This window comes from Acomys minous, assembly GCF_964271855.1.
Source record: "Acomys minous genome assembly, chromosome: 4".
In the NCBI taxonomy this organism is placed as follows: Eukaryota; Metazoa; Chordata; class Mammalia; order Rodentia; family Muridae; genus Acomys; species Acomys minous.
This window is the reverse complement of record NC_140486.1, coordinates 43454571-43481426: the sequence shown is the minus strand read 5'-3', so window position 1 is coordinate 43481426 and position 26856 is coordinate 43454571. Positions and strand designations below refer to the sequence as shown.

Genomic DNA, 26856 nt, shown 5'->3' with positions numbered 1-26856 from the left:
TTTTGGCCCAGTCAGGACAACGAATCTCTTTCTTTTTAATTAGGTTAACAGGCTGGTACCTTGCACTGCAGGGCTGGGGCTGGGGCTGAGGCTGGGTGGGTAATGGGCAGGTTTGATGAAGATTTGCTTGCAGGGCACTCACTAGCTCCTGAGTTTCTAGGGAGGGACTGTTCTGTGGACTTTGATTTTGGAGAGGTGTGTGGCACCAGGGCTGGAGAGAGGAGCAGAGTCCTGGGAGGGGGAGGGGCGTCTCCTGGATGTGTGTCCTGACAGACTTCCTGCTTCCGTGTGCAGGGATGACCCTTCCCTATATTCCTTGGCCTTCACACTTTAGAACAGCAGCTGTTGACTTGTAAGGTCTCCATGACACTAACTCACAGCACACCACGCCACTGTTTCACGCCTCTCAGCACACCGGCCTTGTTTATTCATCTGTGACTCTCCAATGGAGGCAGGTGTCTTTACTCTTCAGCGTGCTTAATTTTTCTGTGTCAACTTGACTGGCCACAGGTGCTCACATCCTTGGTCTGACATTCCGGTGTTTCTGTGAGGGTGTTTTGGGATAACTTTAACATTTAAATGAATAGACTGAATTAATAGTGACCTCTTAATGGGATGGGGCCCTCAGCCAACCAGGTGAAGGCTTGATTGGAACAAAGAGCTGATCCTTTTGTGGGTGACAGAGCCTTTCTCCACCTGACATGCTTTGGGGTGTGGATGATATTTTCCCCCTTTTAGGTTGCTGTTGAATTGAGACACTTGGATCTTTAGCCTGGTGGCCCACGGGAAGGAAGGCCATCACCTCTCTAGAACGTTAGCTCACTGCCTGCAGATCTCAGGACTCGATCTCATAAGAGAGCCAGTTCCTTATGATGCATCTCTTTATACAGGCTACCTCTCTTCTCCCTTATCTGTAGGACCCTGGCTAATACAGTGAGCCCTAAGAGACAGAGAGACGTACGTCTGCGTTTGCTCGTTCCTGTGTCCCCCAAGTTGGATTTGGTGCCTGGTGCATAGTATGTGCTCAGCGAATATTAATTAAATTATGAATAACGGGGTCTCTCCTGTACCTAGCAAAAGAGTAGGGGTTCTAAGTACCTTACGGTGGCAGGCCTGAGCATGTGTGGGGGTTCTGGAGGAACGGGATAACCATTTTCATTGCCATTTATTGCTCCCTCCTTATGCTCAGAAGATGCTAGAAGTCCTATGTATTAATATATAACAGTGTTGACCTCTTCTGCTCACCTGTCCTGTGGGGACTGTGGGGCTCAGGAGGATTGCTTGGAGTCACATTAGGCACCAATGCCAGAGCTTAGCTGTGCTCCATAAGTACCGTCCTAAGCCATTCCTTTTCTAAAATCTTCTAAGGCCTTGACCGTTCTTCAGCTTCAGTTCTTGGGTCAGCGATTTCCCCAGTCACTGCATAGATTAGCCCTCTGCATTCAGGACTCATGTGGGCCTTGCCTTACTCTAAAGCCCAGGCTAGGATCTACCACACTGGCTGTGAGGACATCAGGGCTTCTTGGAGGCCCTCTGGAATATCTCTAGGTCAGTGGTACTCCCACCTTGTTCCGAATTCACTTCCCAGAGAGAACCTGTCCCTCCAGGCGGCTCATGTTGCCTCACATTCAGCAGGTCTCAAACGGAATACAAATGCTCCACCCCTAGTATGACTTCCGCATAGGTCCCATCCCATGTGCTAGTCATGTCAATCATTGGGCGGGCGTGTCTTCCTGTCCCTTTTCCTTTCCCTAAGCCGGCGTCTACCCTACCTCTTCTGTTTATCCTATTCCAGTGCCTCTCAACCTATGGGTCAAGACCCTTCTTGCGGGTATGTGTGTCACATATCAGAGAGCTTGCATATCAGATACATACATTACAATTCATAACAGTAGCAAAATCACCACAACACGAAGAACTATATTAAAAGGGTCGCAGCATTAAAGGACAGGAAGGTGGAGAAGCACTGTCCTATCCCTTCCTCATCCATTTGTATCTTCACTACAGTCCAGCAAGTCTGGTTAACTCTGCTGCCAAGATCTATCTGGAATTCTCTGCTACTGCTGACCACGGCATCCTATCCCTTTGTCCACACCACCTTTAACAGTCTCTCTACTGTTTCCTTGGCCATTCCTTGGTGTCGCCTTCCTCACAGTGATCTCCACACAGACTTCAGCTCAGCTCGGTGGTCGGCCAGTTGCTGGCAGCATTTTCCTCTGCACCTGTGTGCTTCAGACCCACGCACGCACGGGGCTTCCCCTTCTCAGGAACATTAAATATGGGGCTGACTCCCAAATCAGCTTAACACCTGTGATTTCTTTACGCTCAGTGTGAAATGAGATGAAACCCTTCCTAGCCACCCCCCCCAACCCCGAGCCTCTTCTCTCCCCACCCCCACCCCATATGTCAGAGGCCAGGGCACCTCTCACCCCCACGGCCCTTGTGCCGATACTCACACTTGGTGTGCCTGTCACACAGGGCGGATGCCCGCATGTCACACAGCCGGATTGTCCCCTTGCTGCTGCTGTAGACAAAGGTGTTGCAGTGATGGGGGTGGAACTCGGCGGCCGTGATCACCTCTGTGAGCTCCTCCATGTTGGCCGGCTTGATGTCCACGATATCTAGCACAGACGAGTCAAGGAGGGACCAGGAAAAGGGGCCGAGCTTGGGGCATTAGCAGCTCTTGCTGTGGGTGCTGCGGGAGCATTTGCCACACACACACTGGGAGGCTGTTAGCAGAAAAGCGGGCAGTGGTGATTCCTGGCAGCTGAGGCTCAGGGATAAAAGGGATGGGCTCGCCCAGTAGTTAGAGGGTAGCATTAGGACTTAGGCCTAAGCTGGGTGTGGTGGCTCATGACTCTAATTCCTGAAGGCAAGAAGCTAAGGCAAGAGGATTGTTAGAAGCCCAGCCAGAGCCACACCGTGAAACATCTTAGTGAACTTAGGTTTCCTGAGTTCCTCTCAACTTCACCTACTGTGACATGTAGGAGACAACCTTGTACTTGCCTGTGAGACCACTCAAGAGTGTTTCCAAGTCTGTAGCAACAGCTGAGGAGCTAGCTGGACCCACTCTAGCCAAACCATTCAATTAGAAGTCTTTCTGGGATTCTGGGCTGATAAATTTCATCTGCAACAGGCTGCAATGCCTCTCCCATGGGAGATCTGTATAAGAACAGCAGCTGCTACCTAGTGAGGGTTTATTAAAAGGCCTCTCGGCACGCATATCCTGAACTTAGATTCATTTAACCCTTACAACAACACTAGGAATAACACCTCTTGCACCCATCTTCAGGGGTGGAAGTGGAGGTTCCATGAGCATTCAAGAAGTTTCCTCAAGAGGCATAGCTAACAGGCTAGGGAGATACTCAGCAGGTGACAGTGCTTGCCGCCAAGCCTGATGACCTTAGTTTGATCTTTGGGACCAACGTGGTAGAAGGAGAGAACCAATTTCTACAAGCTGTCTTCTGACTTCCACATGTGTGCTGAGGAACACATTTACCTACTTACACACATGCACACACACACAATTAGTATATATATATGTGTGTGTGTGTATACACTAATATATACCTATTACTATGTATATATACACATATATGTCTTGTGTGAGTAGGTGATGTGTTGCTCATTCCGCATATGTGTGTATATGTATGTATACACACACACCACTCACTAACCACAGCTAGTGAGTGACAATAATACCAACTCTTTACTCCAGGTACAAAGCCTGGGAGGTTTCATAATAGCCCAGTTTCCTTCCTTTAAGATGTGTCTCCATAAGCTGTGATTTCCTGGGGCTGGGATGTTGGGTGGGAGCTAAAGTCTCAGAAAGAAACCATCTATATGTAGTGAAGGATTTGGGATTATGTGGAAGTGACTCAGTTTTAGCTTCCAGGTTCCCACCTTCTCAATATATTCCTTTGTCATAAAAGGATATCAGAGTGTATATCAGAGTGAAACATTTAGACTCTTGTTTATAAAGACAATTCAATGAAAAATAAAAGCTGAGCAAGAGGACCTGCATTCTCCTGACTTCACTTCTCATGTGCCACCTTTGTGATGTTTTCACACACACACACAGTCACACACACACACACACACACACTTAACTTACCATATTTTTCTTTAGACCATCTCTACATTGCCCCACTTTTTCATCTCACCTAAGCAGTAAGCAAACATTCCCCAAATGATGGGTTAATCATCTACATGAAAATGAACACATAGTAATTAAAATTAAAATGTATGTGCCAGGAATCTTGGTGCCACTCTTTGGAAAGCAATGCGTTGCACGAACAAACAGTAGCTTGACATAGACCATCCTAGGGATACTTTCGCTAAGCAAGCAACACAGATCCCTCTTGGCCATGTAGACAGGGACAAACACGGTCCTATTTTGAGCCCTAGTAGCGCCAATTAGGTAGCCATGTACTAACAAATGTAGACATGTACTAGCAAACAATGCTGAGGATCCTGTTGGGTCTGTTGCTGAATGCGATTTGTTGAATGCCTTTGCACCAGGCTGGGCCTCTTCCTGTACGATTATCTCTTAAGCACTGCATTGCATTCTTTCTAAAATTAGTTTGAGCCTGTGCTAACATTGCCTTTTGGCACATTTTCACCTACCAAAACCAGATGCAAAGATTACTTGGTTCGATGGGGCATGCGTATCGCTAAGTTCTCAGACGGCTACTTGCCTCAGTTTCTGCATTTGGGATACACACCTGGAGCCCAGATACAAACAGCTTGGGAGGGGCTTCAGGCTACAGCTCCAATGTGCTTTCTAGCTGCTGACTGGTGCCGTGGGCTTGGCGGGCATGGCATTGGGTGGGGCAAGTAAAGGTTCATGTTCAGCAACTGTCAGATTCCATCAGAAAGTGTCTGCATGCTCTTACGGTGCCAGCAAACATGTTTCCCTTTTCCCAAAGGAGAGAAAATCTGGTGTCAGCTTTCTCAGCCTCCACCAATATAGCTCCTCAAACAAGCTGAACTGGAAGAGATCTCCAATGTGTGGGAGAGGGAGGTGCTACAGACACAGTTATTTTTTTTTTCTACCTAAAAATAAAGTCCCAAAGCCAGAAGATGTGAAAACAAAGTGCATAAGCATATCTATGCCTCCAGGAGCAGCCTCCCGCCACCAAGTGCATTTTCCTGTAGCAGTGCCCAGTGGACCGGCCTCTGTCCACTGTTTCTCCATCTGTCCTACCTCCCAGCCCACTTCATCTCCGTTTAGCTAAGGGAAGAAGCCACGATTCTGTCCCCTTCTTGGCACAACCACCAACAGCTGGCACCTACCAAGTATTGAGCCTGCCTGGCGTTAAGTGTCTTATCAGCTCATCTGTCTCTCATTTCAGGTAGATGAAGTCAGGGCCATTAATAGCCCCATTTTACAGTGGAAGAAATAAAGTGAAATACAATTTTTTTCTTTCTAATCAGGAAAACTTTTCTAAAGTTTGTTCTTTGCCATTTTCATCCATATATTCATTACGTTCTGATTACTCTTGACCTCACTTTTCTTTGTCTCCTTCCTGCTCCTATTAGCCCCACATCCTTCCTACAAGTTCCTTTTCCATATTCACATGCTTTTGTTTTTTGGTTATCTTTTGAGATCCAATTAGCTTAACCGGGACCATCTGAGTGACTGACAGAGGCTTTGCATGTGTGCATGTGCACAATGCGCCAAAGTGTGCAAAGGACATGTTGGTGGAGTTGGTTTTCTCCTTCCACTGTGTGGGTCCTGGGATTGAACTCAGGTCATCAGTCTTGGTGGCTATGCACCTCTCCCCCCTGTGCATCAGGGATGCACAGATCGGTGACATTGTCAGTGGATGGCAAGAGATTTTACTTGCTACGACATCTTGCTGGCCTCTGAGACAAAGTTCTTATGATTGTATGACTGTATGGGGCAGAGCTGGGATTTGCACTTCAAGCTTGTGTGAGTATTCTTCACAGAGAGTCACACTGCATTCTGTGAGGAGTGACCTCACCAGGACAGTTTCTCTGAGTGGTTTTGCCTGGCTGCAGGGGAATGATGACTGGCTTACCAGAGGGATCGTCTCCTCTGCACTATGCCCCTGAAAACTCACCAGTGACAAGGCCTCGATAGTATTTTCCAGAACCAGAATTTTTACGTCCTCTGATATAATTGATTTGCTTGAATGGGAGGTTGGGATAAAAACCCAACAAAGGCTTTCTCGTTCTATTCCCTAAGGGAAGACTTCACTGAATTTTAGAAATGAGTGTGAGAGAGTATAGTTGCCCAAAATTTAAAGTCTTCTAAGGAGGACAGGAGGAAACCCACCCTGATGCCCAGAACCTGGGCCATCGCCCTCTCAGGTTCCAGAGGGAGATGTGTGGCTTCAGCATACGCATTTCCCCTTTGTGTTGGGAAGGAGTGAGAAAGGAGCTAAGCAATGCAAGGTGCCCTGTAGTGCCAAAAATGGAATGATGCATTTTGACAGTCAATTTTCTCCATCTGATCCTTTTGAGCACTCTATCTAAATTATTTCCCTGTTGTTCCAAGCAACTAAACAGCAAAAGATATCACTGGGATCGCGGTTAATATACAATCCAGACAGCCAACAGATTGCCATTAAATTAACCCTGGGGCCTGACAGATCTGTTCTTTTTGACCCCAACTGCTTGGAGCATTCCTTATTAATGCTAAACCCAGGCAAATTACCTCTACTCACAAAAGGGGTTAAGCTGGCTCTCTGGGGGGTGGGCCGGTGTGTATGTGTGTGTGTGTGTGTGGGGGGTAGTGGAAGACTCTGGAGACAGCTCTGAGGATGAGATGGGCATAGCCAGTCTGGCAGCTGAGTTTCATCCTTGCAGGGCAGAAGGCGGGAAGGTGAGGGCACCGCTGTGCCAGGCAGTTGCCTAAGGCATCATTGAAAGTAATAATTGAAGACACTGGGAGGTCACCCCTTCAGGGATTTCTTCAAACAAATAAGCATCCCAAGCTATAGATTACATCAGCAGTAGGATGAGGGGGTGCAGAGGACCAGAGCAGGATGGTGAAGGAAGGGGGAGCCCTTTCAAAGTCATTTACACCATCTAAGTTTGGAAGACCCAAGCTTTCTATACCTGTCAGTCCCCTGCCTTCAGTCAATGGCAAGATTATGAAAGGCTGACAGCAAGCTACATAAACATACAGAAGCACATGCTAAACTGAAGTTTAAGAACAATCTATGTTATTCAATTATTTTTTGCAGTGAAATGTCCAAGTATGTAAAAAAAAAATTGACTGTATCCGAAATTCTCACTCTAGGAACATAATTTAGTCTATACCTGAAAGTGATGAGCTTAAAAGCAGGCGGGACATGGAGCTGCTTGTGCTGGTTCTATGGGGTTACAGCTGTGAGTGGTTCTCTTTAAAAACAGCCATACTGTCCCCACATCTTAATTCAATGAAATTGTAAGATTTTAGAGTATAATAGTTTTTTTATTTTTTATTTTGAGTATAATAGTTTTTAAGTCAGATTTTATGCTTGTTGTATATTATGCCAGGTGAGGAAATTAGGCGCAAAATAGATAGTACAGTCTGATGACTCAAGGAAACATGATGAACAAGAGCAAGAAAAACAGACAGAAAACAGCCATGCCTTGCAGACTGAACAGAGTCTCAAAGTCAGGGTGTACCACCACTGTGAGTAACTGGAGTCCACTCACGTCCCATGACATTCCTTGAGAATGAACAATCTGCTAGTGATCTTACGGGTATGGTGGACATGCCAGTGACAAAAGGAGAAACAATCCCAGTCTACAGGGTCTCTGTTAAGGGGCTGTGGTTGACACAAAAAGTAGTTACATTAGGCAGTGGTCACTGTCAAGCAGAGAGGGTCTCTCTCTCTCTCTCTCTCTCTCTCTCTCTCTCTCTCTCTCTCTCTCTCTCCCCCTCTCTCTTTCTTGCTCACTCCCTTTCTCTGCCCCTCATGTGTATGCTCATGTGTATGTGCTCATGTGTGTGAATATGTATGTATGTGGTGCATGTGTACACATGTGTGTGTGTGTGTCTGTGTGTCTGTGTGTCTGTGTGTAGTGGGGAATCAGGCGTGGTATATCCCAGACAGAATAGAAGAAAGGCACCTGACAAATCAAGAGTTTGCATTTCTTAGCTTTCCCACCTGTCTCGGCTCCCTTCTTTTTTCTCAACCACTATGGTTAAATTAGCTGGCATTCTCACAGCCGAGAGGCAAAAGCAGTGGTGAGATTATTGTTTGTTTTGTTTCATTTTCCGAGATCGCTACAACTGATAATGTCCCAATAAAACAGGAAAACAGTCAGTATTTAAACAATAGCAGCAGCTTCTCTGCTTAAGAGTCATCCTGGAAAGCTGAGACAGGCCCTTAGCTCAGTGGGTAAAGTTCAAGAAAACACTGTGATAAACACGATTGTAACAAATGTGGCCAGGAGACCAGGGTTTGGTTTTTATTCCATTTCTATTTAGCTGAGAAAACTTGAGAAAGTCACTTTATCTCTCCCGGGGCTCAGTTTATTTGCCTTTAAATGAACAGAATCCTATTAACAGCCTCTATGGATTCTAATTATCAGAAGAGATAATGGAGAAAAATAATTTAAATCATTTTCATATTAGACAAAATCCCGTCTTCTGAAGGAAGTACATGCATCCAAGGCAACCATTTCCACGCAGTGTCTTGGAGTCAAAGTTGCTGTCCACGGGTGCCTGATTCATTGCACTGTTTTTTTCTGATACTGACAATTATTTCCCCCAAATCCTGGTTAAGCCAGGCAGGGATGAGACAGTAGAGGAGGATCCTTGCAGGGCTACTACAAACACAGGCTATGCTACCATTACTGGAGGAGGTCACCTGATGAAAAGCATCAGAGGCTGCCTACACGCTGCCTACATGTTGCCTACATGCTGCCTACATGCTGCCTACATGCTGCCTATATGCTATGGGTTCTAGATCAGTGGTTCTCAGCCTTCTTAATGCTGCGACCCTTTATTACAGTTCTTCATGTTGTGACCCCCAAACCATAAAGTTATTTTCATTGCTACTTCATAACTGTAATTCTGCTACTGTTATGAATCATAATGTAAGTATCTGATATGTGGACACTGTGGGGATCATGAGCCACTAGTATAGAAAGTCTGCCAGTTCAGAAGTGAGGATGTAGTTGCCTGTTGGCCTTGAATTCTGAGCTTATTACACTTGGACACCCTTTTGGGGACACACATTGCCATGAGATCTTTATTTTTTTAAGGTTCAGTTTTGATCCTTGGATATTAAGCAGTGATTACAAAGTACCCGATTTTATCAGTTTAAAAGGACGTGGTAAGGCACTGATGATTGCTGAAGCACACTTCAGGGAATATTCATCTCCTAGAAGCTTTGAAAAGCCAATGTGCAAATATCCATGGGGTATTTGCTGAATGCTAGGCTCAGGCTGTGGGGCTGGCAGAATTCTGTGAAGCCATATTAAATCTACAGGGTGCTTCTTAAGGCTGCTGCAGCACCCTTTATCACTGGGGAGCTCTTGAAAGCTCCACAACCACAGACTCTTTCTACACATACGTCAGAAGGCCCAGAATTGTGTTATAGAACCTTTCTTTTTAAAAAATAATTTTTAATTTTTATTTTTTGTGCATTGATGTTTTGCCTGTATGTACCTCTGCGTGAGGGTATCTGATCTTGGGTTACAGACAGTTATGAACTACCCCATAGGTGCTAGGATTTGAACTCAGGTCCTTTGGAAGAGCAGTCAGTGCTCTTAACCACTAAGCCACCTCTCCCATAGAAAATTTCTAAACCAAGAGTCTGTTCAGGTATTATTTTCATCATGAAGCTGTCTAGCTGCCGGGGCTCTTCCTGTCTGTGTATCCTGGAGGACACTTGCCACTTATGTGTTTGATTATGTTGGTGTGGTTGAATATAGATTTACTACAACTTGTATAGGCTAAAAATTTTAAATGTTCAAATATGACCTATTATAGAATCTCAAATGATCTTGAACATAGAAACTCATGTATAAAGAAAAAAAAAGAGTTTCTGCACATGGTGTCATATACCAGTAACCATGGTTCCCAGGAGACCAAGGTACTGAGATGCTGAGATGCTGAGATGCTAGCTTGGGCTACATAGTGAGAAAACATGCCAAAGAAATGAAATGAAATAAAAAGAAAAGACAAAGAGACTCCAAGGTGTATAGCATATATCTATAATACACTTGGTGATTAATAAAGGCCTCCACATCATTAGACTTGTTCTTCATAAAGACTATGTGTTTGTCTCTGTAGCCCTTGCCTTGCTATGCTAGCTTTGTTAAGATGACCTTCAGATTATCTTTCTCCTGTTTCAGATTAGGCTCAGTTATAAGGAATATTCTCTTCAGAAAGTTGGGGGATGAAAGAGGGAAAAGTGATGCACACATGTCCAGTTGTTCACCCACTTACCCACCCATGAAGGGATTTTACAGATACAACTTACATCCTCTAACCAGTTGAATCTAAGTTAATAAAAAAGGAGAGCGCTAGGGTGGGTCTGTCTGGAAGGATTTTATTTATTTCTTTGTATTTGAGACAGGTTTTTCTATGCAGTCCTGGCTATCTTGTAGACAAAGCTGGCCACACCCCCTTGCCAGAGTTAGCTTACAGTCTTCCTCTGAATATCTCAATTCAACAACTGGTTCCTCAGCAAAATCTTTATTCCCTAGTCCGAAACAATACATTGGAAAAACTAAATTTTCTTCCCACAAAAAGCTTGTGTCAGTACATAACGAAACACTCACTGGTGTTTATTTGTAGCATGTCATGCCGAAAATGCAATTTTGTTTCTTTCTTTTCTCTTTTCTATCCCTGGGCTTAGTACAGTGACTGACACAAGGCCTGGCCTCAGTGTCTGCACTTTTATATGAAAATTACTAACCTAGAAATGGGCTATTATGGTCTTGATGCATTAAGATTGCTTTGTTCACTTTAAGACAGGACCTGCTATACAGGATGGTCTGGATGTCTATGAATGGAGAACAGCATTTGAGGTTGAGAACCCAAAGGTTTACGGTTGGCATGCTTTTTCCTGGTGCTAAATGTGAGACCCCGGGCCTCTTGTTAGAATATAATAAGCAACATTTTATAAAATATCACCCAACTCTAGAGCCAAAGGAAGAGTCTAGAATTAAGAGCTTGACCCAGGCACGGAATTCAATAGAGCAGAGTCCTCGGGTCATCTTTTCTAGTTTTCTTCTCCCTTTGGACAAGAAGCATGATTTTTATCAGCCTTTGTTATACTAATAGTTTACTTAGTAAGGTATTTCTCTAAGCTGTGGGGGGGGTAGGGGGAGGAGAGAGAGAGAGAGAGAGAGAGAGAGAGAGAGAGAGAGAGAGAGAGAGAGAGAGAGAGAGAGAGAGAGAAGAGAGGGAGAGAGAGGGAGGGAGAATCTTACAGTCCTTTGGTAGATTTCTCTTCTATGGAGGATGAAGTGGAGAATGTGATCTAGGTGAAGAAAAAGCATGTTGTGAGAATGTTCACAGTCAGAAAGTGATGGGCCTGGGTGAGAACTCTATTCCTGTCCGACTCCAAACCCCACACCATCAGAGATGACGTCAGTGTTGTGCTTGCTTTTCCCCAACCAGTCTTCCTTTCTACTTGTCTTACTGAGTTAGTACTTGATACATATGTTGTAATTTTAGTGAGGGTTTTAATGTCTGTGGACTCACAGGATTTGGTATGGCTAACACACAATTATGAAAGCGGTCCATGTATTTCTTTGAAGCTTCTTGACTGGCACCTCAGTGGTTCCCACATTACAGTTTGCAGGTGTCCCAAGCCATGACACCTGCCTCTTTGGATAAAAGGCATAACAGAAGAAGGTGGTAAATAGGAGGTGTTCTTGATACTTTTATGAGACTGTTGTGGAAAAGGGCTGCTTCCTCCTCTAGAGGCAGCTGAGAGGCAAAAGGGCCCTAGTTTACACAGCCTTCCTGCCCCAGGGCAGTCTGGCTGAAAGGCACTATATAGATATCAGTTACCATCACCCACATGATGACAGTGATTATTTTACATATGGCAGCTTTAAGGGTGAGCGCTGTGGTCTCATTTGTATGCCAGCATCTGGCAGGCTGTCACACATCTGCAGAAGATAACCTAAACGGCACTATTAATATGTCCCCTTTGCATTCTCCCCAAGGCATCTGTCTCCCCCAAATGCCTGAGAAAGTTCCTTTCCCTCTTGAAAGCCTGGAGGCAAAATTCAGAAAACATGCCACCAAGGCTGGGGAAGCATAAGCTCAGAGTGACAGCTGGCTGAGCCCAGGCAGATCCCTGGCTCTCAGAATAGATGTGAGGAGGAAAAAGGGACCACCGTCTACACTCGTTCTACCAGCATCTGCTTTGCCCGGAAAACTTGCAGGCAGAAGCAGCTATCCCTAGGCCCACGTAGTGCGTGATGTCTGTTCTGGGATCAACAATAGATGCCCAGTCATAGTGCCAAAGGCCAGTTCTCAGCATCTCCAGATGTATCTCAGGGCCAGAACCCAGTTAAAGACACCTTCCCCAAGAAGCCTTCAGAGGCTATAGGATTTCTCTATGGTAGGGACTAACTAGCCATTGTACCCACTGCTCAAATACCCTTTTCATGCATATGTGTGAGTTGCGTGTGTGTGTGTGTGTGTGTGTGTGTGTGCATATGGAAGCCACAGGACAACCTCGGCTGTTGCTCTTATTATTATCCTACTCCTCAAAAAGACAAGGATCTCCCAGTAGCCTATAACTTACCAAGAGACTGGGATGGTTGGAGAGTGAGCCTCTACCTCCCTAGTGCTAGGATTGTAAGAGTGCGCATCACGTCTGGGTTAATTTTCCTGGGTTCTGGGGATCAAACTCAGATCCTCATGTTTACTGAGCAAGTACTTTACCAACTAACCCAATTTCCCAGCTTGGCTTTACCGCTTTTCAAACTAAGTTTCCAAGTTCGATTTCATAGTGAAGAGTCTCCCGGAGGCCCGTGCTGACCGCTGACTATGATGCCACACTTGCTGTGCGCAACAGCTCTCAGGTACGGAACTCTGAATCCATGGGAAGACAGCAATGGGTCATGTGGGGCTCCTGCTCTCTTTCATTCTCATAGGGGCAAACTAAAAACACACAGAGAACCGTTTCAAATCTCAGCGAGTATGACAAAGACAGCAAGAATATAGCTGCTGGCAGCCACCTGGGAGCTGGTGGGAGAGTCTCTATAGAGATAGCAGATTGACTGAGGCTGGAACCAAGAACTCTGGGAACACGTTTCCAGAGGGCACTATTGCAGGTGCAAAGAGAGGAAGAAGAAAGCTTAGTTGGGATTAGAAACGTGGTTCGCTGGCTGAAGGAGAGTGGATGAGGCAAGAGCAACATGACAGGTGTCAAAAGGAGTTAGGACCCAGACAGTGTGGAATCTTCTAGACCCTGGGAAACAACTTGGAGTGTTCAGCTCTCCAGAAAGTTCCTGGGGTGTTAGGTGCACAGCCAGAACGTCAAAGAGGTCACGTGGTAGCTGATAGAGACATGGGCACGTGTGATGAAGGAGAGGAATCAGGGGAAGGTGCCGCAGTGGTGGCCCATGTCTGTGAGTGTTGGTAGGGGTGGGGATGGAGGCATCTCAGCTGCCTGAGGTTCTTTTTGGAGGAAGTGTAGACAGGGCTGGCAACCAAAAGGCAGGAGCAAAGTTGAATTGGAGCCAGTGCTAGTGCTCAACTGACTGAGGGCTGAGCCCATGAACTGAATTGGGAATTGGAGCTCAGAGTCAGGGTTTAGGACGGACTAGATGGGTAGATGCTAGAACAGTGTCTCTCTCAACCTTCCTAATGCTTGCAACCCTTTAGTACAGTGTCTCGTGTTGTGGTGACCCCCAACATAAAATGATTTCCATTGCTACCTCGTAACTATAATTTTGTTATTGTTATGAATCATAGTGTAAACATCTGTATTTTCCGATGGTCTTGGGGGAGGGTCACGACCCACAGATTGAGAACTGCTACCCTAGACACCCAGCAAAGATCAGTTTATATTATTAAATGCAAGGTCAGTGTAACGAGGTCAGAGAACTGGTCTTACATATCTACGTAAGCATTCTGAGTATCTACTCAGAAACTTTCTTGACTTTTCCAAATGTTAGTTTAGTAGAAGATGATAATGCTTATAGTTTTTGTTTTGTTTGAGGTACTGGAGATCGAGCCTGGTGTCTTGTAGACAAGTACCCCCACCCATTGGGGTCAGTATGCCAAGAACAGCCTTGAGGGGCACCATAGCAAGGTGATGCGAAAGGGCTGCTGGTGATGCTATCTCTATGTGGATTGTGTTTTCAGGTGTCCCCAACTTGGAAATCTATCAAGCGGTGTAATTTCAGGAGTCTACATATTATATTCCAATAGAGGAATGAAAGACAGACACTGCAAGATCACAGCACATGGTGTGGATCCCAGTAAGTGGCAGTGACTATTTCTGGGACCAATATGACACAATGGGAAGCCATCTCCATATCTTTATGGCATATATATTCCATTAGACTGATTTTGAACTTCTTAACAGATGAAGAACCCCTCCCCTGCCCCCAAACCCCTAAATCTTCATTATTGGTAAAGTTCTATCTATCTATCTATCTATCTATCTATCTATCTATCTATCTATCTATCATCTATCTATCTATCTCTCTTTTTGTTTGTTTTCTTTTAGACAGAATCCCAGTATGCCATAGCACACCTGTACATGATGCTAAGGTCTGAACTTAGGGCCTAGTGCATGCCATATGAGCACCCGGCCAACTGAAATGTGATATGTGCCAGCTCAGCTCTATTTTTAATTCATGACACATAAATGCCGCTGCATGAACAAATGATTTTGAGTTACGTTCCAGAGCTAGCCCTGTCACCCTGCCCATAATTTAAGATTTTTTTCCTTCACAAAATGCCAGCTCTTTCCACTTTGGCAGTTCCTTTCTTTTGCCTCTTTCTCCCCAGCCCACTCCTACCTGGATACTCATGAGTTGGGCCAATGGGCTTGCAAGGAAAGGATACTAAAACTCTGATTGGTTATCTCAAAGTTCCACAGGTTAATCCTCAGGTCATCAGCAGACATGTAGGTCTCATAGTCGCTGTTGACAGATATGGAGTTGATGTGGTATGTGTGTGCATTGGCAAACACTCTTCGTGGGGTGGCCTCCACCATCAGGTCCATGGGTCTCAGGACAGGCACCTGGGATACAAGAGAGGAACAATGCTCAGAATGAAAGCTTTCTTTCTTTCTTTCTTTCTTTCTTTCTTTCTTTCTTTCTTTCTTTCTTTCTTTTTAAAAAATGGGTTTGTGCTGTGTCCTTACCACCACACAGTAAAACACAACCCTGAAACCAAGAGTTACAGAAACCGGTTGCAATTCTTACCACCTTCTGTGCCTTTTAATGATGGATACCTGACACTGTGGGCAACATTTAACTTTTATAAACTTGAAACATTTCTCTAGTCCCCTTTCAGGGGACTTGGGTACCATTGTGTGGACATAGTCTTCAAAGTTCTCCCATTTTAATTCTTTCACATTTCAAAATTTTAATTTTTTGACAATTTTATACATGAGTACTGTTTACACCATTTTACCCCTCCCTCTCTCTCCACTCTCCCTCAAATTCATGACCTCTTCTTTATTATTGCCACATATACACAAATATGTATGCATATATGCACACATTTACACAATGCAACCTTCTGAGGTCCATTTAGTGTTTCTCATATATACTCCATCTTTCTTTTCTTTCTTTCTTAAAACAAGAAGATTGTGGGAAAATCTTAGGAATGTGTCATTTAGCTTCAACCTGTCTATTTTTCTCATGTTCTTGCATCATGGCCCTAGGGGCCTGGGTTCTCTCTTAGTTTTACTCTTAACCTTTAAGGGTGCTTTTAGGAAAATGTTCTACCACTCAAGACTCTAGTGACCCCAAAGGAGCTATTATTATATGAGTGTTCATCACATCTTGGTTGACTTGGGAACTTCTCTGTTTACACCTATTGTCCTTGAGGACCAACTAGGTAGTGTCACATTCAATATGGCCCCTGTTTGGACAGTATATTAGATGGCCACTCTTCTGAAATACAGAAGGTGTCCAGTGTGTCTATTGGATGACTGAGTAAATGCCAGTAAGTGTTTTCTTCATGGAGGGCTGGGGGGAGTTAGGTGGCTGAGAGAGAGAGAGAGTTCTTTCTGGGAAATATGAACAATGACACACACTCTTCTAAAAATCCAACTAGCTAAACCACACAGCATATAGGTACATCTTTTTGATAGAAACAAGGAGATAAACAGCCACAAGGATCTTTTCCCCTCACAAAGACTCTTGCACTGAGCCTGCCTAACAGCAGGTGGTAGATTAAGGTTAGCTCCTGGATTAACATCACCCCAGGTGGCAGGAAGAGGTGGCCCAGAGCAGATTGGCTTCCTAAAATGCAGTTACTTGACAGAACCTTCTAGAAGGCAGAGCTCTCCCAGCCCCACCTTAGAGTCCTTCACAGGCTCACACATGTACGTGTGTGTGTGTGTGTGTGTGTGTGTGTGTGTGTGTGTGCGCGTGTGTGCATATGAATGATTCTGAGAAAACACTGAGGGACTCCCAGAGAGACAAAATGTTTGGTGCTCCAGAAGCCAATGGTGGGGGTCTTCTGTGTGCCAAGATGGAGGAAGGAGTTGATCTCTTAGGACCCATATGGCAGGCATGGATAATGAATGGTTTTGCAGCTCATGCATGGGAGTAGGAGGCCTGTGCTCTGAACAGAAGAAACCACTGACTGATGGGCTGGGATGTGCCCTGCACTCTGAGCATTGGCGGAACCTTCTCTGTTCTCATTCTATTGAAGATGGTCATGAGGCAGTCAGCATCCATCCCACCCACTCTTTCAGCAACATCAACTGAGCATTGCACAAAGTCCCAAGAGCTCATCTGGTGAGCACAGGACCCCATCTCACTCCAGCCTCATGGCTGCCCTAGCTGGGCGTGGGGGTGGGGGTGAAAGATATCGCACAACAATGGAGTGAATGCTTCTGGGAGGAGCCATAGTGCGTAGGGAGTCTTGAGAGGCTTCCCAAGGATGGGTGGGTGTATAGAGACATGAAAGATGAGGAATAAGTCACAAGGCTGGCAGAACGCAGGCCCTATCCAGGGTTGAAGTAGGGGTGGTGATGAAGTCTACTGTGAGAATGAAGGTGACAGGGTAGATTGCAAGAAGGGGCTCTGCCTACATCAAGAAGGTAGGAAGAATGAATGGGTTGGTGATGACCCAGATGTCATCAAGATCAAGTTTTCATCAGACCTTTCTGAAGATATAGTGGAGATGAGTGAGGGGCTGAGGTCCAAGTTTTACAGGTGGGTGGGTATGCATGAGTAAACACCAACTAAGGGTTTGTGTGAGTTGAGACTTCACAGTGGATAAAACTTAGCTTGCTCCATGAACTTGGCCCTGAAACAGTAGGACTATAGGCAGAAAACAGAGAGGCCAAGTTACTGACCCAGAGTGGTCCAGATATGAGAAGGCATAGGCAGGATTTGATATCAGGACCCATCTGACTACAAATTGTGCCTTCCTCCTCGTGTATACCAGGCAAGGACACTATGCAGGGAGGGAACTGATCAATGCTTTGTAAGTGACCTGGATAAATAGCCAGGGCGTTTGTAGGAGAGAGACATTACTGCTGTCACATCATGCTGTGGGTCTGAAGCCTCTACAGGCACCACAGAGTTTCATAGTAAATTGACAAGGCATCTATTTTGTATGTTTTCAGAAACATGTGCCACACTTTTTTACAGTTGCTCATAAAGGCACTTGTACTTGGAACCTTTCAGTGTTACTTTCTCTGCTCTCAGAGATGCCTGAGCACCCAGAGCCTAGGGCAGTGGGATCTGTCAGGCTTCCTTGCTGTCCCTGACCTCTAACCTGGTCCTTCATGTCTGCACTGGGTCTTCAGATGATTCGTGTGGCTGCATCCAATGTGGAAGGGAGCGTGACGACAGGATAAAGAGGCATTTCAAAGTGGTAGCTGCCAGCCCAGGCCTGCTGCCTAATGTGATGAGCCTGGTTGCTAATGCAGGCTGACACGATCCATGATGGGCTGCATAATGGGGAAGGGCTCTGAGCAGGTGTCTGGGGATTCTTTGCACAGATAAGGTGTGTGTGTGGTGCGTGTGTTTCTGTGCATGCATGGGTGTATGTATGTGTGCATTCATGGCTGTGTGTGGAGGGAGTCTCTGCATCATTTTTGCTTTTAGGAAAAGGCTTGTCCTTTGCCCATTGTGCCCCTCACAAGGAGGGCCCTCTGCAGGTCAGCGAGGACCAGATGGGTGGATTAGGCCACCATATTGGGACTGTGATTCCCACAGGGTCTAATTGTTCCTTCTGGGGCCATGCAGGGAGAAGAGCAGGGCATGATTTCAAGAGTGACAGGGAATGTCTGGGTTTTCTTTGGCAAGCATTGTTCTGGCAGTCTTCCAGTGCTATGAGCCAGTTATGCTGTTTAGAGCCCCAGGTGTCAACACCACCCCAGCCATGATCTTACTCAGCCTTCCTAGAACTAGCCTTGGAGGCTCTCCTCACCCTGCCCCTCTTGCTGCCCTATAGCGGAGGATGCAGCACAGTGTCACAGAGAGCAGGCTAAGCTTTTGATTTTGGGGGGAACAGAATCTTGATATGTATCTCAGGCAAGTCTTGAACCTGTGACCCTCCTGCCTTAGCATCTGAATGCTGGAAACATCAGCTTAGGCTGAGACCTAGGTGAAGCTGTTATCTGAGCCTTGCTGGCAGCTGTGGAGGCTCTGTACCTACAGTGGCCCAATCTGGGGTGCAGCAGTGTCCTCTCTGAGCATCTTGCATCCCTCCCTCTCCTCTGCTCAGGTTCAGTGTCCTCCTGAGGTCAGTTGTGCATGTGAATATTCTCACACATGTGTGTATGTGATCTGGGAGGGGTCAACACAATCTCATCCCTGCCCCCTGCCCCACCACACAACTGGCATCCTGTTATAGCCACTGATTGATTTCCCTGGAGACAAAGGACAGCCTGAGTCTGACCTGCCCTAGGCTTACAGAGAGCCATTCACTTCGATTCCCCTTTCCAGTAGCACCCTCTCAGACAGACCTTCTATGAACACCCCACATTAAGTGACAACCCCCTATCCACTGCCTGAAATGCTTTAAACACTTAACCCAGTCACTAGTGAATTATCTCATTTTTATGATCACGAAGGGACAGATAGGAAAGGAGATGCACAGAGTGGCTGAGTAATTCATCTAAAGTTACACAGCTAGCCCGAGGCAGAGCACCTGTACTCCTTGGCCCAAGAGTCAGCTTGCCTCTTTATCCTCCTGGTTCAGCACCAGGGGTGCTGAGGTGGGGGGTGGGGAGGAAGGGAGCTGCCTTGTACCTCCTAGGGAGGTAGAGGCAGACTCAAAGAGAAGAAGATACTAATGGAAGATGGGCTAGAAGAAGTGGGGGTATGGGGTGGGGGAGCATGCATGTTCTTGAGAATTGGGCTAGTAGTTTAATTATTCACTTAACAAACTACTAAATCCCTTCTCTGTATCTAGAATGTCCCAGGGCATACACAATCAAACTTGCTTCTGTGGAGTCTCTCTCCCTTCCACTCCCCTCTCCCCTCCTCTCTCTTCTCACCTCCCTTCCTCCTTATTCCTCTCTCTCTCTCTCTCTCTCTCTCTCTCTCTCTCTCTCTCTCTCCATCCCTTCCTCCCTCCCTCTCCTTCTCCCCCTCTCTCTCCCACATGCTATATGGGTATATTACATGGCTTCTCCAGGAAGGCTTCTCTGAAGGATGCCATAGGAGCAGATGCTGGAAGGATGTAAGGCAGGGAGACCCATGGATGCAAATACACTGAGGCTGAAGCATGAGCAGAGCGTTGGAGAACAGTGAAACTGGAGTGGATGCAACAAGCAGAGGAGAGCTGAAGATACTATGGGCAAGGCGAGGAAGCTCGGGAGGCTGGTGGAGCAGCTCACTCACACTGCCAAGGAGCCTCTGTTCTCATTGTAATGAAAACTTGAACAATATGGATGCTCGTCCAATTATCAAAGCCACCTCAGGGGGGTGGGGTGGGTAGAGTCTGGCATGATGTACCCACTATTAAAGGGTAATTCAGTGTAACAAACCAAATCGAGTATGTACAAAGACTGTCAAATAAAATAAGCCACTAACAAATTAAATTACTCCCCGTCTTTCGTGGGAAGAATGCCAGTCAGTCATTTTTAATTTTAAAAATTATGCATCTTAATTCCATTTTTAAACATGAAAAAGAACATTAAAAGGCCTCGTGGGCTGTCTCTGATGAGGCTTATTTTGGGTGACACGTCTGTCCTGGTCCTCAGAGAACTGATGGAGCATCAAGCCTTGCTCTGGTCAAAAACCTTGTTTCCTCTGTGGATTGATGGTGGATGGGTTGGGGAACCAGGAGAGACAGGTTGGCTCAGTTTGTGATGACATATCAGAGCTGTTGTTTCCAGAATGAAGCTGCCAATCAACAGCACCCCGCCAAAACCTCCAAGGAATCCTATCCAAATAATATAATTTTTAGATTTCCCTGCTCACACCCTTCAACAGCCTCAATATGGCCCTAATTTCTTCTTTTACAGGCTTTGTCATATAGATTGAAATAAGCCCAGAACAAAACCCCTTTGGACCAACTCAGGCTTTGTGCTTCAGGATATTAAATAATAGAATTATATTCTTTCATTTGACAAATACTTATTAAGTGCCAATCACTGCACAGGCAATATGTGTACAAAGTGAACAAAATAGATTATACTGTAGAACTGAAAGTGCAATATGAAAGAAAGACATTCATGTCTCAGGCAAGCGTATTGTTACAGACTGTCACTCAGTCCACAGTGACTTTTCATGAGAAGGGGGGGGGCAGTTTTCCCAATTTAGATTAGGAGAATTAGGTAAGCTGTTTTGAAAGAAGTGAAATCTCAGCCCTGAGAGTGCCCTAGTTCTTAAGTCATCTGCTCTTTATGGGGACATCTTTGCTGTTAAGGGATGTCTGGAGATAGGCTGTGGAGCAGATGTTCCTGATACTGGCGAGTAGGGATATTGCTAAATAGCTCACAATGTGTACAAGACCATTACAAGGAATTAGCCAGACTAAGATGCCAATGGTTCTGAAATGGAGAGGCTGAGCTCTTAAGGAAGTCCTTCTGAAACAGAGTGTAAGTTGAGTAGACAGAGGAAAACGTGTGTCAGCTTACAACAGGCTGCAGAAAGTTCAGCTCAGGGCTGGGGATGGAAATTAGTGGGGGTCCACATGCTCTGTGTGTGCCAAGTCCTGGCATCAATTTTCATACATACATGTGCTGCACACATACCTAACACTTATAAATACCTATCTATGTAGCTACATGCATCGCCTGTCACCCACTCATTTTTATCTATCTAGCTAGTCTATAAATCATCTATCATCCATCTATTATCTATCATTTGTCAATCATCTCTCTATCTCCATCATCATCTATCGTCTAATTCTCTCTATCATCTATCTATCCACCCATCTTATATATATCATCTTTATTTCTTAGAGATTTAACTTCTATTGGTAGTACTGTAGATCACACATCGCTCCACATATTTCCTGATATATATATATATATATATATATATATATATATATATGAATAAAACTCAATCACAGATGATTTTCACGGCAGAATAACGGTTTCATATTATCAGTGTCTGACTTCCAGCCTGTGTGTGGAGAGGAGAGAAGAAACACCTTTCCCTCAGAAGATAAACTTGCCATCTAATTACCACTCCGTGCAGACGCCCCAGTCGCTGCCAGTTCTGTGCTATTTTTCCCCAGACATTTCCATTTTCTGCCAGCATCACTGCCTTTCAAAGTGCTTCCCTGATCACTGCCTTCCTGGTTATTTCCCTCAGTGTTACACATTGTGTAATTTCACATGAAGGAGGACACATCCTGAACGGCTACAGAGGAAGACAATTCCAATTAACACATAGCTAGGGAGGGGGTGTGGAGGGAGAGGCAGCATCTTCGTTTGGGAAGAGTTTGGATTAGTCACAGAAACCGCCTTTGCCTCTCACATGCTATTGTGATTTATAAAATTCAGTGATGTTAGTTATTAGGATAAATAGTCAATGAATATTTGGTGGCCAGAGGTAATAGACTTCTATCATATTATCACATTATGCTCTATTATTTTGACTATATGATATGATACATATGATAATATGATATTCAGTATCATATTGTAGTCTGCTATTTATGACTAAAGAATATGCAGAATCAATGATAAAAATTTTGATACTAATGACAAATCTTGCCAGCGAAGTTCCCTGGGAAGTCACTTACACAAAGGAGGCCTCCATGAATACAAAGATACTTGTCAATACCCTGAAAACAGGACCCCTCATAGATCTCAGCTTGTCAGAGCCCTTTGTAGCTGAGGTGTGTCAGTTCGGTCCACCTGTGCCCACCTGCAGGTGGTGGTAGCGATCACTGGTGTCTTTCTCACTGGAACAAGTTAACTTTCAATGACCTTTCAAAGTTGAATGATCTGTTTCCTGGTCCTGGCTGCATATTCAAATTAAGTAAGCCCTCTTGTTTAAAACTGATGCCTGGTCTTCACCACCAGGGAGTTAAGTTACCATGCCTGAGAAATGGAACTCAAGGAGTGGTATTGTGAAAACCAAACCTACCCCTAAGCCAGGTAACCAATGTAAACCCACATCTGGGAACTAATGAGTCTGTCACTAACGGATAATTTTTGCAAATACTCATCAGTTAGCAGATTTGGTTTTTAGAGGAGTTTAAAATGATTGTCACAGTTTTATACCAGTGGAGGTTTTGGTTTTTTTGTGAAAGAAACATTTCCTGATTATTTTTATGAGTGCACAAGATCATTCATGGAATATAAAAATGGCTAAGGACATGGAGTGGAGGAAAGGCCTGGGAGGAATTGGAGGGGGAGTGGTGGCTTGATAAGACTGAAATTCCTTCTATACACACACATATATATGAAATTATCAAGGAACAAATAAAAAACAGAAAAAAGGGCTTTTATCTGTTACATACACTGAGTTCCTAAGAACAAAACAAATAACTCAAGAAAAATATAAATCAAGATATAAACAGAAACTTCAGAGGTAGAGATTTCCAGACCTTTATAGATATGCCAGTCTCACCAGCAGCCAGCAGGTTAAGAACATCTAAAACCCCTTAATGGTACAAACGATTAATCAGATTCCTTTTAAAATTTTCATTCATAAAGAATCTACTATGGCAGTCCCTGTTCTGAGCTTACTACAGGTTTATGATGAGGGAGGTTAGTTAAGACACAATACAGTTACCTTATTTTCTTAATTTAAAGATTCAGGCACTGGGCACAAAGTGACCCTTAACAGGACCTATGCTGCCTCGCAGTTGAAAAGGTGAAGGCTGAAATGACTGACGTCTCATCTTCTCTAACAGAGGTTAGCACAGTGCATCTCAACCTTCCTAATGCTGCGGCCCTTTAATAGACTTCCTCATGTTGTGGTGACCCCAACCACAAAATTATTTTTGTTGCTACTTTGTAACTGCAAGTTTGACACTGTTACGAATCATAATATAAATATCTGTGTTTTCAGATAGTCTTAGGTGACTCCCTGTGATCGGGACCCACAGGTTGAGAATCACTGGGTTACAGCCACTGACACTGACCAGGGGATTTACAATGGGGAAAAAGAAAGTCAGATATAGATACTAAAAGAAAAACAATGTAACGTTTAATTTAGAAACTCTTTCTTGAAGGTAAACTATCATTCACCTCTTAACAAGAACTTTTTGGGAATATTGGTTGTCCATTATTAGTTACAATTACATTGTATCAAAATCTAGACTGGTCTGGAGGTGAGGGTGAATAAATTACAGTATACCTATACTCTGGAAATCTTGCCATTTCAAAGAAGATGAATTGGCTCAGAAGAATATCCATGTAGCTAAATGGTGTAGCTAGTATGAGACCCATATTTGTCCACTGCTGTTCATAACAGCATGTACAGGTAGAAACACCAGGAAGATATAGAAACACATGCCAAACAGTAATTTTCCGCCCATGGGCAGAGCCATGATATGCTGTTATCTGACTTGTTGATATAGACGTATTTCCTTTTTGTAATATAAATGAAAGGAAAGGAAAGAGAGAACATAAAATTGAGGGCTACAAAAGTGGGGGCGGATCTGGCAGTCGAGGGAAGACTTAGGGGCAAATACAAAAAACAAAAAAAAACAAAAACAAAACACTGTATGAAACTCTCCAAGAACTAGTAAAGATATTTCTGAAAACATTTTAAAACAGTACAAATGCAAACTGACTTTTCTATACATGCCCTTTGCTGTGCTCCACTTTGCTTAGTTCTTAGACATGTAGATTAATAAAAAGCTTCGTACAATGTGATTGTTATTCCCTTGAAGAACTTGCTAAAATTAGGAAGCATTCTAGTGTTTCCGTTTACTTGGTTGTCTTATCCATCAAATTTACACATTAAATTAAAAAAAAATCCTTCTTTAACCCAGCATATTCCTCGGGTCACTTCTCATTCATGGTCCTTTGCTCAAGGACAGCAAAACCAATTGGTCACTGTTCCACAGACATGGATTGCGTTTATTTGGAATGTTATTTACAGTTACTTTCAATCTTCTTCAGGTGATAAGGCATTTACCTCTCTTATAAGTTTTCTTCTAAGTTTAGAAGTCCAATGAAGCCTTTTCATGGAAATGACTCTATTTCGCTATATATTTATTTGCTTGCTTATTTCAGTGGTTCTTCTGGGACTTGAACTCAAGGCTTTGAGCACTGAGTTGTACACCACCACCCGCAAGCCCTGTAACATTCTTTTGAAAATTAGACTCTGAATTATAGTAAGTAGGTAAATTGTGCAAAAAGGAGTGGTTCATCCTGAATATAGTAAGCTTACATAAGTATGTCTTTTAGAACAATGCACGGTTTTATTGACCACCAAGTCTCTGAGATCTTCTGCCGTTGACAGTGGCTGTGTTTCTGCATCCTATACAGGAGCAGATGACTCTTCTCTGAGTGCAGCCACTTAGCAACAATCAGCCCTGTTCTTTAGTGTGGTGCCCTGTGTTTGTTCCCCTTCTGGGTTTCTGGGTCACCATCCATTTCCTGACTCATCTCTGACTCTGCCCTCTGATTTGGTGAAAGGTGAGCTATAAAGAAGGCTGGTGATTCACAGGCCATAGCCAGGCTTGACTCTAGGACTTGAAACTCCCACTATTTTTTCCCTTCCTGAAGGGAAGGGCATGAATTATTTTTCCAAAGTCAAAGATAACAGCCCCTTTGACAAAACAAAAAGCTCTGAGACTTACAGAAAGGAAGGGACAATCAACTACACAGAGGGAGAAAGTGACAAACATGGAGTCATTAAAATCCCCCAAGTTTGATCGTGAAATGCCCACACCTGACTTCTACCAGCTTACATTCTGCAGAGGAAGTACATGGCCTACAACCCAGGATTAAGGAAGAGTTCCTCACTGAGTCCATCACACATATTCAGTATGGGGATTCAACCACCATGTTCACATACATGAAAGAGGGAAACAAATCCATGCATCGATAACCATTACCACTGTGTCCCCCTCAGTGAGCAGAGGCCCCTGAGTACACAAGGCAGCGAGACAGCTAACTGCCCTGTGTGGGCAGACTAGGTAGATCTCATGGCTCAGCATTTTGGTGTGTTAAATGAGGTACTGAGGGTCGCACTTTGCATCTTTATATACTCATCTTTCTGTGTATCCACTAACATCATGTTATGCTGTACAGTGTTAAAACTGTAGCACTCTGTTTGGGGGCATAAGTATTCTTTTTTTTTTTTTTTTAAGATTTACTTATTTAGTATACAGTGTTCTGCCTCCATGTAATATCAGCAGGCTAGAAGAGGGCACCAGATTTCATTGTAAATGGTTGCGAGCCATCCTGTGGTTGCTGGGAATTGAACTCAGGACTTTCGGAAGAGTAGGCAGTGCTCTTAACCTCTGAGCCACTTCTCCAGGCCCCAGGCATAAGTGTTCTTGACAAGAGGTTTTTGTTGTTGTTTTGTTTTTGTTTAAGTAAATTCTGACCTTAGCTTTCTGGGATGACTTTGGATCTTAGTTATTCTAAAACTGCCATTTTTTCTACTCTTTCCTGTTTTCCATAAGCTCAGCACACAGTACCTTTTTAAGACTGCACAAAAATCTTTGGAAGCTTGGTGGGGTTAGGCCGCATTATAAGGGGTGAAGTCCTTTGTTTAGCAGCATAGGTGGGGTATGGGGAGTTTCTTAAAGAACAGAGAGGAGTTAAGGCTAATGGGATATTTTAAAATGAGCAAACACAAAAGGGGGAAAATCCATTCATGCAGGTGGGATTTGGCATAGGCACAATTATGAATAGGAAAAATAAAGCAAAAAAAATGAGAGAACTCAGCATAGATGAACTTGAACTAGTATTTAAGTTCTAGGATGGCAGGGCCATTTTTTCACACAGTCTCTTCAGCCCTCAGGGAATTACACATAGCAGCTGAGAATATGCACTATTTTTGTTGAATGAATGTTAGAAAGCTTTTCTAAAGATAAAAATCACTGTTGCAACCAACTTGCAGATGAAACACATTATACACCTAGCAGCCACCCAAACAAGTACTTGTTCAGACAGCGTCTTTGAAAAGAAAGGAAATGGAAGATTTTCTCAATCGAGGACCACCAGTACAACTTTTATCAGAATTATTTGAGAGAAAGAAGAAACATTTACTTTTGAAATGGGAAGTTTGAGACTCTAGCTCAGTTGGTATGTGATAAGGTCTGCTGACTTTTGAAAGTGCTCC

The 26856-nt window shown here is 44.3% G+C and overlaps 1 protein-coding gene across 12 annotated transcripts in view; it reads right to left on the bottom strand.

The window, feature by feature from the left end:
- The window catches only part of PPP2R2B (protein phosphatase 2 regulatory subunit Bbeta), a 405554-nt gene that overhangs the window by 37916 nt on the left and 340782 nt on the right, over positions 1-26856 (bottom strand). For all 12 annotated transcript variants that reach the window (XM_084778209.1, XM_084778203.1, XM_084778206.1 and 9 more), the window contains 2 exons: positions 15014-15191; positions 2457-2621 (listed from right to left, as the gene is read on the bottom strand). In XM_084778209.1, coding sequence (XP_084634335.1) covers positions 2457-2621; positions 15014-15191 — 343 coding nt within the window. The remainder of the gene's footprint in view (positions 1-2456; positions 2622-15013; positions 15192-26856) is intronic.